This window comes from Pteropus alecto, unplaced genomic scaffold (assembly GCF_000325575.1).
Source record: "Pteropus alecto unplaced genomic scaffold, ASM32557v1 scaffold101, whole genome shotgun sequence".
Lineage (NCBI taxonomy): Eukaryota > Metazoa > Chordata > Mammalia > Chiroptera > Pteropodidae > Pteropus > Pteropus alecto.
Window position 1 is genome coordinate 15,797,241 of NW_006432945.1, and position 12,766 is coordinate 15,810,006.

General features: G+C 44.8%; 1 protein-coding gene across 4 annotated transcripts in view; it reads right to left on the reverse strand.

Moving 5' to 3' along the window:
* Positions 1–1,814: 1,814 nt before the first annotated feature.
* PRRX1 (paired related homeobox 1) overlaps positions 1,815–12,766 on the reverse strand; it is a 66,281-nt gene continuing 55,329 nt past the window's right edge. The window contains exons 4-5 of one of the 4 annotated variants that reach the window (XM_015586265.2): positions 9,294–9,365; positions 3,648–3,794 (exon numbers count right to left, since the gene is read on the reverse strand). In XM_015586265.2, coding sequence (XP_015441751.1) covers positions 9,311–9,365 — 55 coding nt within the window. In that variant the 3' untranslated portion in view covers positions 3,648–3,794; positions 9,294–9,310. Of the gene's footprint in view, positions 3,795–5,894; positions 7,725–9,293; positions 9,366–11,773; positions 12,374–12,766 lie in introns of those variants that run through there. The other 3 variants (XM_015586267.2, XM_006907914.2, XM_025043909.1) reach the window with 3 other exon arrangements.

The following is a 12,766-nucleotide window of genomic DNA, read 5'->3' on the forward strand; positions in this document are numbered from 1 at the left end:
TTTCACATCAGATTGTAATTGGTAAGAAAACAGAACCTGTGTCCCCCCAGTTTGGGTTTTCTATCCCCTGCCCCCAAATACCACACACCCATTGCTATGCCCAGTAGGTACTTAAGAAATTTTACTTCATTTTTTCTTTATTCTAAAATAAAAGGCTGTATTTGATCTGGTATCTTTTTGCATATCTGGTATTGTGGATGGTAAAGATGTGGGTGAAAATAGCTAAACGCTCATAAAAATTTTATTCCACACTTCTCTGTTGTACTAATAATTGTCCCCTCTTCCCCCCACTCACCATTGTCTTCGCTTTTGAGGAACAAGAAATTGTTTTCCTTTTTAGGAAATAATGTGTCACACTCTGGTAAAAGTTCTCTCGTTTACAAATCTCTCTTACCTTCACTCTCCTCTGAATGTAATCTCAGATCCTAGCAGGTCTGTGTCTGAAGTTCAAGGAGAAAAGCATGGGCAGACGCCACTGTATATGACAAACGACAACAGGTAGTTTCCTTCTTTCTTTTTATTGAAAAGAAATCATTTCTATTCTAGCGCAAACAATGTATATTTTACATCATAAAGCAAGATATAATTTACATATTACATTTCTTATGAGATCTTTATACCCTAAACGTCATTCCCTTTTTTATTCGGTCACCTCTTCTGGTTCCATTTAACCTGCCATGCACCCCACAAATCAGCATCGTGTGTGGGAGGGGTTGGGGACACAAGCAGACATTTGCATGTATTCATCTGTATCTGCGTATGGTGATGGTGAGGAACGGGGTCCGCCTTTGAACTCTGGTCCTGAGGCCCTTTGTCGATGGCCGGCTTGGAACCAGAGGGCTACTTACTCCTGCAAACCACCTATCAAACTTCTACTTCTTTTAAGTCAGTAATAAATGAGTGCTTGTACCACGGGTATATTTCTTGATCAAGTGCTTAGATAATAGGTGCCTGTGGTCTACATTCACCAACAATGCCGAGGTCCTGTGGCCAGTTCGCACGAGTTACTCTGAGGTGTTCCCAGACGTCACTTGCCCAGGCACTGGAGGAAATTGCCCAGATTCACCTAGCATTCGGGTTACGGGGTCAGGCTTTTCTGTTCACCACTGAAAATGGATGTCAGGATGAAACCCTCAAGTGACATTGTTTCACATGACAATTTCCGACTCCCTCTCCTAAGACTCCCCCCCTCACCCCGCGCTTCTTAGCAAACTCTGTTCATGTGTAATTTCTGTTTCTTGCTCTATAACCCAAATCTTCTACCAGATGTTTCCCCCAAACCCCAAACTCCAATAGTTCCCCAATTCCTTAGACTGCACTCACTTCACAAGGAAGGTTTCGTCTGTTGGGGCTCATGGTTTGTCTGAGATGCAGCAATCCACAGCAGCCAGTAAGACAGAGACTTAGTCCAGGGACCCTTCAGCGAGCATGTCACGTGTGTTGTTCACCAGCCCACGTGAACCATTCAGTAAGAAATGTTTGAATCGTAGGTGAAAAGAACAGGGAATCAGTGGATGAAAGCAAAACGCATAAAATGGGCTTCCTTCTTGTTCCTGAAAGAAGCACAGAATTGACATTTGCAATACATTTGCGGGTCGGTGGCCGTTTGTGAGCTCGATCTGGTATGCCAGGGAAATAACAAGCAGGGACTGAAAGTGCATCTTACACCCCACATCCCTTGCCTGTCGCTCAAGGTTTGGCAGATTTGGCCAGAATCGATCTAAAGCCATTTAATCACCTATTAACTAAAATGATTAGAACCAAGCTGGTCAGGATGAAAGTATAAGTGGAAAATTTTTTTTTTTTTCCTGCTCTGTGTGCCTTAAAATGATTCTTTGGTCAAATGATGTGATTTCTCAGAGGTCTGTAAATATAAACCAAATGCAAGGTTATAAGTATGTACAGCAAGGTAGCATTTCCTCGCTAGAAAACTAGGTTTCCAGGTACCGGACCCTCCCACTGACATCGAATACTTTTATAGTCCCTTTCCTCCCGTGGCAAAAAAGTGCTGGACATACAGAGAATACAGGAAAGAACAAAGGAGCAAACGAATTGATCCTCACAACACCCCTGTGAGGTAGGGAGGTATCGTTAAACCCATTTTACAAAGAGGGTAAACCGAGGCACCGCGTGGTAATGTGGTTTGATCAAGTCCAACTGACGAATTACAAAAGCACAGCTGGAAACAAAGAGAAAGAGACAAGAAAGGTCTCCCAGCCCTGGCCACTAAGCTTTATTTCAAAATGTTAGGAAATTAAAAGGAGCCCATAATTGCCTCTTTTGAAATTTAGACAAACCTTTAAAATATTCCATTAAAACATGTGTCTTTCGGATTCCTGTTGAGGGGAGGAAGGGCAGGCGACCCAATGGCTTTTCCTCCTCTCTCTAAGTGTGATTCCCGTGATAGATCGGGGATTCCACCGGGGCTCAGGCTCCAGAGTCAAGGACATTCTTATAAGCCTCAAATAGTTTCTAATTTATTTAAAGCCCTCATGTGAAAATGAGCCCTGTTCTCAAACAGCTCCTAGCAATCGCTCTGTGTCGAGTAAGAAAGGAAGCAAGGTCCCCAATAAAAAGTCTCATCGCTGTAGTGATAAGGGCAGTGGTGACGGCGTGTAATTCGCTTTTTGTAGCGTCTGCAAATCAAGCTCGCAAGAATATCATATATATAATATATCAATATATACAGTCTATATATAAGTGTGCGTCTGACGACCATTAAGGCACCAAAGAGATGGAGGCCATGCCTTTCACAACTCAGTCTTTGTTTTCCGAGAGAAATTTCTCTCCCTCTCTCAAGTGAAAAATATTACTTCTATCAAATAGCGCATGACAGCAAATCATTCAAAAACAACAAATATCTTTAACTTAAGATAGCTGATTGTTTGGATGGGGGTGGAGGGTGATGGTGATAGTATCTATAGTTTAGAGCTTAGACCCAGAGCTTAGAAGTAGCCGGACACAGCCAGTCCCACTGGATCAGACGGGCCAGTGACCAGGTGTTGTACACGATGGCTTTTTTTTTTTTTTTTCCCAGTAGCTGATGGCAAAACCTTACCATGACCAACAGAGATGGAGACAGTGAGAAAGGAAGTCATGTCTGGCACAGACTCTTCAGAAAGACTGGCTTTTTAGAAGTTCCTAGAGCCTTCTATACAGAGAACTGGGAAGAAGGACAGGGTAAGGCACTGAGGTTTAAACAAGTCAATGAGGAGATTATTCGGACAGTTATTCAGAATATGCATATGTATAGAATATATGTATATTCTGAATATATATATATGTATACTCCGTTTCTTTGGCGGCTGTAGATTTTTTTAGAACCCATGCGATCATGGGAGTGAGTGGGCTGCACCTGACTGGAGAAGCTCGGAGTATATGAAGCAAAAAGCACAGGAACAGAAGGGGAAACACAATGAACGCACAGAAGCAGGTGGTGCTGGCGCCCGAGAAGGAGGAACATTTGTCAACTAACGTTCGTTTGGCTCCTCTCCTGCTTTTCTCTGCCATGGTCCCAATATTTTAGTTCTGTGTTTGGTTTGTTTTGATTAGTATTATCGTTATTATTATTTTCCGGCAGATGAAGAAATGACAGAACAGGATAGGTGTCTTATGGGTTTTGGTTTCTTCTTAGGCCTGTTTAATTATTTTTTCCTCAGTTGACTGTCGGCACCTGGCTCCTCTGTAAACTATACTCCTTGGCCTTCAGTCTCAGGTTGGCAATGCTGTTGGCCATGTTGACGCCCTGTGCAGGGCCACTGTTGGCACATGTGGCAGAGTAAGTAGCCATGGCACTGCGGGGACAAAGGACAACAGGCATTAGTTTCACGAAGCTGCAAGTCTGTGGCCCAGATGGATGCAACTCTGAGGATGGGGGCGGGCGGGGGCAGGTGGCTGGCCCGGGCGACCCCCGGGGTCCCTTCCGGCCCCAGACTCTGGGTCTAAGGCGCTGGTGGAAGGGTGGCCATGTTTTCAAGGGCAGGGAAAGCAGGGGGGAGGGGAACGAGGCAAGGGATGGGTAATTTGCTGTGTTGGGGACAGTGAGTAATGATTTATTTCTGGGGTGAGAGAAGAAAGCTGCTTATGCAGAACGGCAGGTGTTTCATCAGATGACCAATTAAAACTACTTAATCCCTCTTCCTGCCTGGTCCCTGGGGGCGGGGGGAGCACTGAGGAGAGAAGGGGACGTTGGGAGAGAAGCGTTTTGCCTCCCTCACTCTCGGAAGCCGACTTTAATGCTAACACATTTTGGATACTCAGTAGATACCATATTAAATCGTGTATTTGGAGAACCAGCTAAACGTCCCAAGGTAACTTCTCCGCTGTTCTTCCTTCAGTGGTCGACAGCACCAAGCGCTGCCAGATCGAGAGGCTCCGTCCCGAACGGCCCTGATCTTGTAACTTCTCAGAAGTGCTCGAGTAGCTCTGTACCCCGCCTTTGAGACCATTTCTTTTGGAAACGGTCAAATCTCCCAGATAAATTGGCAAAGGCTTCAGTTTCAGGATTCCTGACCTGTTCCCAACTGTCCACACCGCTGAGGAAAACCTGAAGTTCTGTTTTTCATTGTCAGAATTGTAATTAAGACCTAGGAACACCACCGGGCAGAAATTTGTAATTGATGGTTTACTCTTAATTGCATCCTTGCAATTCTTTTAAAGGAAAAAGTGATGGTTTCTTAGACTTGGATGCAAATTATGCATTACTTTATATAAACGGTTAAAAGGGAACTCATTTTAATTAAGTGAAAATGTTTCTAGTTGTTTCTAAGATTAGCAAAATCCTTTGCAACGGGGGGCTGAAATGAGATAGACTTATAAATGGAATGACATGCGCTCTTCCATTGCCTGCATTCCGATGTACTTTTGTCAGCCACACAGGAGTTTGCGGTTCTGGGGATCAAGTGACAGACCAGAAAGAGAGAAAACTAAAGCTACTCTACAAATAGGGAGACCATGTCACTAATACTTATTTGGGACACCACACAGTCACGATGTGAAGACCCACAATAGCCTATTTCAGCTCAGTTACTAGCAATTAACCCAGGAAAATTAGCTTAAAGAAATATAATTAGTCCCAGATCACCAGGTCTTTCCAGAAATACACATCCTTAATTTAAAATCTTTAAATGTGTGTGTGTGTGTGTGTATGTGTGTGTTCGTGAGTGTGCTTGTGTGTGCGTGCGTGTCATATGGCAGAAGCAGCCTCGGAAGGGTTCCAGAAGATTCCTACGTGCTTCTGCTGTGTTTTTGCCTGCTTCGTCTTACTCATTTCTAGATAGATAATCTTAACCGTCTACACAAAGTCAGGTTCTCCTAGAGCACCCTGTACTTCTCCTCCTGGCACCTATTTCATTCAGCTCCTCAAGCTCCACATATCAGACACCACGCCTGCCTCGGTCTCCACTGTCTCCCCACGTAGAGTTAACCTCGTAGCCGCCAGGTATTTGGCGTTCAAGAAAGTATTTAAATGAATAGATAAGTAACTGAGAAATAGTTAGATACAATATGATTAAACAGATTCCAGCTCAATGTCATTTTTCTCTGTCATCCTGCTACAAATAATGATTTCTTAAAATATTTTACCCATATGCTTAGATATTTAGGAATTAGTCCTTCTTATTAATTTTGGTATCTTAATAGAATGAACAAAATCAGAAGGTACATGACAAAGGCAGAGGCTGATGATGCTATATTCTCACATCCATCAAAAATAGCTTTTAACAGGAAAAAAATGAATAAATATTAATGTTAGTTAGACTTCAGAATATACCGTCACATCTACCACTGTCTACCAAAGACAGAGAAAGAAAGAGTCCCCAGTTAAGGTAGATTTCAATTAGGGGATAAATGACCAGAACAACCCATTAAAATAAAATGAGTTTTTAAAAATAATATACCAAGAAATTTCATTTATTTTTCAAATCCACATACATATAATCATTTAATGCTTATACGAATTGCATACTTCCATTCCAGGCCCTACCAGAAATACATGTGAATCCATAACTTCCATATATTCAAGAAATTTCTAGGATACACTGAAATCTAAGATTTCAAAGAAATCAAAGATCCAAGTAGGTAAGAAAAGAGAATTAAGCCCTGAAGAGGGTGCATAGTATCATTTAAATGCAGAGGAGAGAAGCTGGAATTGTGAGTTATCTGTATTATTTGTTAAGTACTGAGAAGGACAGTGAATGACGTAAAGAAAAAAAATCTCTAATAACTAATAGTGACTGTCGTGGAGCATTGTGCTTTTAAGTACTTGGCCTGATTTTCTGAGGGGTATGTTTTCTATCCTTTGAGATTCTAGACAAGCAAAGTCCTATTTAATAGAGATTCTCTCCTTTATCTGATGATCAAAGGTGTGGTCCATTTTCCTTAGCAGAAAAAGGGAATTAGAACATTGAAGACATGGTTTGCTGAAAACACCGTTATTATTTTCTAGAAATGTCCGTCCACTATAGTTGCGATTTCATTGTTATCTATCAGAGAACCACTTTTGCTGTAGGTACTGCATAGTTTTCTAATACCATCTGATGTTCTCGTCTGAAGACTTAATATGGTGACGCGTTTCTTAGAAATACTGAGCTACTCTCTCCAGGGCAGGCCAGATATTAACATCCCAAATGAGATGAATGTTGACCCACTGTGGGTTCCGTTTTGCACAGGAGATTGGGTTTTGTCTGAGATATTTTCCCTTAAATGGCAGGCTGTTTCCGGATTGAGAACAGCATCCAGTGGGTTATCAGGACACCGCTGTATTAGTGAGGCCCTGACTTGTAGGTGGCCTCAAGCCAGTGAGCATGAAGGTGAAAAAGCAGTAGATATTCACAATTGAGATTTGCTTAGTACGTGATAACGTTTTCACTTGATAAATGTTCAGGAAAGTTAAAAACTTTCGAAAATTGATCTAAATGACCCCATAAGAAGTAAAATAAAGAAGAGAGTCTTAATTCACAGCCTCTTAACAAATGTTTAGACTATCTAACTCTGCGAGTAGAGACTACAGTGAGATTTGAGCGCAGACTAAATAATTATGAGTAGTTTGACATGAGTCTAGTTAGTCTACTTGAACTATAAGTGCCATGTAGGCAAGCAGGAATCCGTCCTTTGACACACCGGTGACAAGCGAGACTTGGTACAGGACAGAAAAGACAAGAGCTAGTGAGTGAGTACTCCAAGGACAGCTTAGTAGGCTTAGTCGTGCTTTAAAAACGGCATTAGAAGTACGATGGAGAGGACCCACTTGCAAAAGTGACAACAGATGCAAGAGAGCCCCTTGAGTGGCTGCCAGTCAGATCGTTCCTGACCACCTGTTTCCCATGTCATCAAAACTTCTAAAGCTCCGTGTTAGGAAAAGAAAGAGAACCCCGAAATGTTTTCTCACAAGACAGAAAACTTGGTTTTCAACCAAGTTTACAGGGCATCCAAGCCCTATAAAGCGATCGCTCCTTGCTATGCAGGATTAAGCTTCCTGGGATAAAAAGGTGAGATTGAAACTAAGTGATCTGTGTAGACTGAGCACGTGATAACACCGAGGAGCCGGCTGCCTGACACCCGGACGTCCTGCCCCCCGGTCTTGTTCAGGAGTAAGGCCCACCTAGTCCCCTAACAGGAGGCCGACATGAGTCCGGGGACCGGGTTCATAGAGTTTGGCCAAAGCGACATCTCCATTTCGTTTTTAAGAATGTAAAGTTCTTTGCGTCCATGACCAAGAATCCACACTGCCGAATGAAAGACACCGAAGAATTAGAGGGAAAACTCGAATCTCACCTGCCGCTTCGGCACTTCTACAGTGAGGCCTGCACGGAGCTGGCACAGCGAAGTCAGCCTGAAGTTTCTCCCTGACCTTATCTGGAGCTGCCTAACAGATGGAGCGCAGCCACAGCCGGCAGAATGCTCACCTCCGGCCGGGTTAGGGTTCACTTTTCACAGGGGACACGTCATCCCTGATAATCTGGACCTACCCCGAAATGTCGTGAGGAAGAATGCGTTAACCTCACCGCCAAACACCAAGGAACCATGGGAAACGCCGTACATGGTCCGACTTTAAAGCCAGGAAACGTACGGACATCTGGCCCTCCGCTTTCCGGTCACCCACTCCTGGTCACCCACCCTTGGTCAAGCACCCCTGGCGTAAGTCCCACAGACTACGAAACGGTTGGGGAGAAAGGTGGGGGCGGGGGGAATGATAACACCTGACTCACTTTGCCACTCTAATTTTGTTTCCTATTTGGCCCTTTTGGACAAACGATGACAAACTGTTGGAAACTCCACTCCCATGACAGATCTGTCAGCCTGAGAAGTCTCAGTGCCTCCTGAGACCCTAGGGGTTCCCAGCTCTGGATTTTTCCAAACGCTGCAGAGCGAGGTTTGCGACTCTGTGACGCCTGGAGGCCGCGGGCTCTGTCTGAGGTTCGTTCTTTTGTTGGTTCGAGAACCAGGGAGGAGAAACTTCAGTGTGAGTTTTCCTAGGAAAATTTCCTTTTAAAGAGAAACCCCATGAATCTTTTGAAAGCGACCTTTTGTGATTCAAATAATCGTTTCTAACTTCTGTTTTTAAAGCTCGGAAGTTTTTTTTCTTTAAACGTGTATTCAGCTCTTAAAGCGGACACGCTGGCCGGCAGTTCGTCGTTAAGCCTTCGGTTTGCTCTGTGCGTTCAGGGGTCCTTCGCCATTTTTACTGTTTCTTTCTACGGATGTTTTAGGTACGAAGCTTTGCATCGCTTTTATTGTCTCGACGAATTTTGTATTTCTTATTTTGGAACGCACATTGCTCACCTATCGGTTCCAAATGCCCCTGGGAGGTATGTGATAGGAAAACTGTGACTAGTTCAGTCTTAGGGACGAGGTGACTTAAGAGATGGATGACCCAACTGGCCCGAGGGGCACCAGGAGCCAGGACGAGAACATAGTTCTTCCGACCTCCGCCCCAATCTCTACCGGCACCTAAAAGCCTCACTCATCAAAATATGCGGCAAGTGTCACCAGCTTGGTGGCACGTGAGAGCACGTTAGAGACGCAGATCCCAAGTCCCGCCCAGACTTAGGAAGCCGAGTCTGCACTGTGACAGGATCTGGGTGATCCATGCGTCCCTGCTCTGGGCTCTCAGGCGACCGCTAACTTCGCAGACACATCGTGTCGCAGCTGCGGCTGGTTTCCGGGGCCGCTCCCCGCTCGTGGACCTGTCTGCTCTCGCGTCTAGGACTGCGAGCCCCGCTTGCTTGAATGCGCTTGTTGCCCACTTACACCCTGCCCCCAGCGGCCACCCCCTTCCCCCTCTGACAAGTTACCTTTTCAGTGTCTTCCGTTAGAATCCGTTATGAAGCCCCTCGTGTAAACAACATCTTGGGAGGGACGAGGATCTATTTTTGAAAGTGTGAAAGGGAGAAATGAGCCAAATGCGTTCAGCAGAGTCGGGCAGCAGCGTGACCACGATCGATCGGAGGCGGGGAGCAGGAGGAGGAGGTTGGGGGGCGGGGGGGAGGACAAGGACGGCTGGCTTCCCTCTCACTTGTCCCTCGTCTTCTTTGAAGCCCAGCCCTCCCCCTGGAAATGGGCCTCCAGACTAAGGCTGCAGAGCCAGCCCATCTCTCCCTGTCTCGCACAGGAAAGGGCATCTCTGGGGAAAGGTTTCTAGAATGGTTCTAAAATAACAGTCAGAAGTCCAGACTTGGTTAATGGGCGCTGCCCAGGAGGCAGCGCCCTATAAGGCAGTGGGTCGTGAAGACGCTGGTGCTGGTGTGAGCCTTCACTCACCTCGGGCAAACAGTCCTGAGCTAAGCAGTGGGCGTGTGTGCCACCAACGAGCTGCCATCCACTGGCTACGGGGAGATAAAGAAGACACCTGGCAGGACGGGGGGTCTGTGCTGGGGAAGGCTTTGCTCCTTCTTGAAACCCAGGTGCCTGCCTGCCGTCATCGCCTCTGACATGAACGGGGGTCAGGATGTGCTAAAAATAGCCTGAACCGGACGTCCCAGTTTGCCAGGGACGATCCCAGTTTGCTGCCTGTCGTTCAAGTATTGTTATTAGTAGCACTCCCCTTTCGCTCTCAAAGGTGTCCTGGTTGGGATGGTAAATGATGCAGCCACCACTCTGGGTGTAAAAGACACCCAGAGAAAACCTGCGTTGGCCATGGCCCACCCCGTAACCCTGACCACAATTGCTTCGAGCCTCGGTTTTCTCTCCCCTTCCAGGACAGAGCCGTGGAAGTCAGCAGACTGCCCTGTTTGGCAAAGCCGTCCACTCACCATCCTGGGTGGCACGACCAAGCCACATCGGTCATCCCGGGGGAAATCCACACGCCTCAGGAGGTGGGGCCCAGCTGCAGGCCTGCCTCACTGCTCGAGACAGAGCCCGAATCAAAAGGGCGTGTTTACGTAGCTCCCCAGTCTTATCCTGTTTACTATTTCCAATGTATCGTAAGGGTTCATCTGAATGAAAAGGCGGCCGTGTGCCCTAACGTGCTGGGCGGAAATGGGGATGGCGAGCTCTGGTCTAATCTGCCTGCCGCAGGCTTACACTTGGGCAAGCGTTTGGTCTCTTCTTTGAAACCAGAGCGAGGACAGAGCTAGCACACAGGAGCGTTCCAAGGATTAACCAAGAGAAATGCCTTTTAATGAATGTCGCTGTGAGTCAGCTAACTCGACACGATGGTACCGACAGAGAGCGAGTCCATTTTCCAGAACACGAAAGGTCTACCGTTTCCTCTGCTTTTCATCGCTTGTTTTTCTTTTATATTTTCTTAACAAGGCTTATATTTCCTACCAGGCTTCGAAATGTGAAATCATGAAGTATTTTGGTTCCAAACGTAGCAGAAAAATCTCCAAGTAACAGAATAGTTTTTTGCCGCTTTTCGAAATTAGTCAAAACTATTAACACTTGGTAATCAACATGGGTCAAAAACATTAGTAGTGATTAAATTACTGCTTTAAACCATCACTTTTCTACTTCTATCTGGAGATTAACTTATTCTTAATACAGAATATGAACCATCAGATTCTATGAATTTTTTAATTATTTTTTTACAAACTCTGTTTCCAAGAGAGAAATGATATAAAAGTATACCATGAAATGAGTAAAAAGTACTAGGTTATATAATTTTAAGTGAAAAGGACAGAATACAAAATAATATGTACACTAGGCCTACACTATATAAAACGTGGAACTCCGATTGCGGAGACAAACTAGTAACGTCAAGATGGTGGAGTTATGAGTGTTTTTTTTTTTAAACATATCTAGGATTGCTACATAATCTTTCAAATTAAAATAGGACATTTCCCCTCAAAAGGCACGCATAAATTGCATATTAATAATTACAGTGAGATGCCCATATACGGAATATACATGATGCAGGCACTGGGCTGTGAGCTTCTGCGGAGATGCAGGTCACCTAACCCAATATAAATTCAGGAAGGATTCTGTCCCCACTCCTGCAGTACACTGCCCTCAGCCTCTCACTGGTAGGGACCAGTTGACAGTCACCTGGATTATTTAGAACTGGTGTGAAAAGTTCCTACCTGTGACCCAGGCAGAAAAGGGAGCAATACTTCCTGGTTGTGACCAGAGTCAAGCCAGAGACCTTGAAACATCGAGCTTGGGACCACATCCATGTCACAAGCCATTTACTGAGTCTATGAGCTGTCGCTCTCTATCAGAAAACAAAGCGGTCTTCCACGTATTTAAAATGGTAAAGAGTACGTGACTTCACAGTGGTCTTCAAAATGTCTTTTTCTACGGGAGAGAATTCTATGGGAGAGAAGTCTAAGCAGTGGTCTTCAAAATGTCTTTGGTGAATTCTACGGGAGAGAATTCTATGGGAGAGAAGTCTAAGTCTTAAATAGGACATACAGATATGACTCATCTTTTGAAATCAGCAAGGCAGACCATGTCTAGAGCAAACAGGAATCTCGATTTCTTATGCATGGCGGCTCTATGTCCGGAGGCCAGAGTAATTCAGGCTAATTTCACAGTGGGGGCTTTAAAAGAGACTTCCAAATGCATTTATGGTGCTGTCTTTCAAGGAACTGACTGAGAACAGACAGAACATTTAGGCGAGGCCTTTTGCTTTGATGAGAGCGATCGACTTTTGAAAAGTATTTGAAAATCACATCGGGAGTTGGCTTCAACTGGGGGATAATCTCCTATAATTACAACGTCTCCTTAAACAGTTAGTTAACCTTCACGATTAAAAGGTAACCAGAGCATAATAAATGCATTTATCAATAGTTCCTCCTCCGCTGCTGTCAGCTGGCGAGAACACAGAACCTGGATCTGGTTTCTGAGTGCGCTCAGGTTCAGGTTCAAATAAAGACACTTCAGACTGACGACGATGCCTTTGGCACGTGTGTCCCAGCTCCCCTCTGGCGCTCGCCTGTAGTTTCCAAACAGCATAATAAATGGAGGTTCAAAGCCCCTCCGAGACACTGGAATAGTACTCTGTTATTTGCTTCTTTAAAATTGTTTACCTTTCTAATAGCAAAGTTTAGTGTAAATTATACATTGTGTTTATACTTAAAAAACCCCGCACAAACAAACTGACCCCCAAAGAACTTCAGATAAGTAGGTAAGAATCGGCAACAGAATAGGAAGGCATTTTGGATCATAAGACAACCCCACCTACTAAACAAAGAACTATGGCCATGAAACTGAGCAGAACGATCTTGGATTCTCTTTCCTTCTCTGTCTGTCTCTGTCTCTCTCCTTTCCTTCCTTCCTTCCTTCCTTCCTTCCTTCCTTCCTTCCTTCCTTCCTTCCTTCCTTCCTT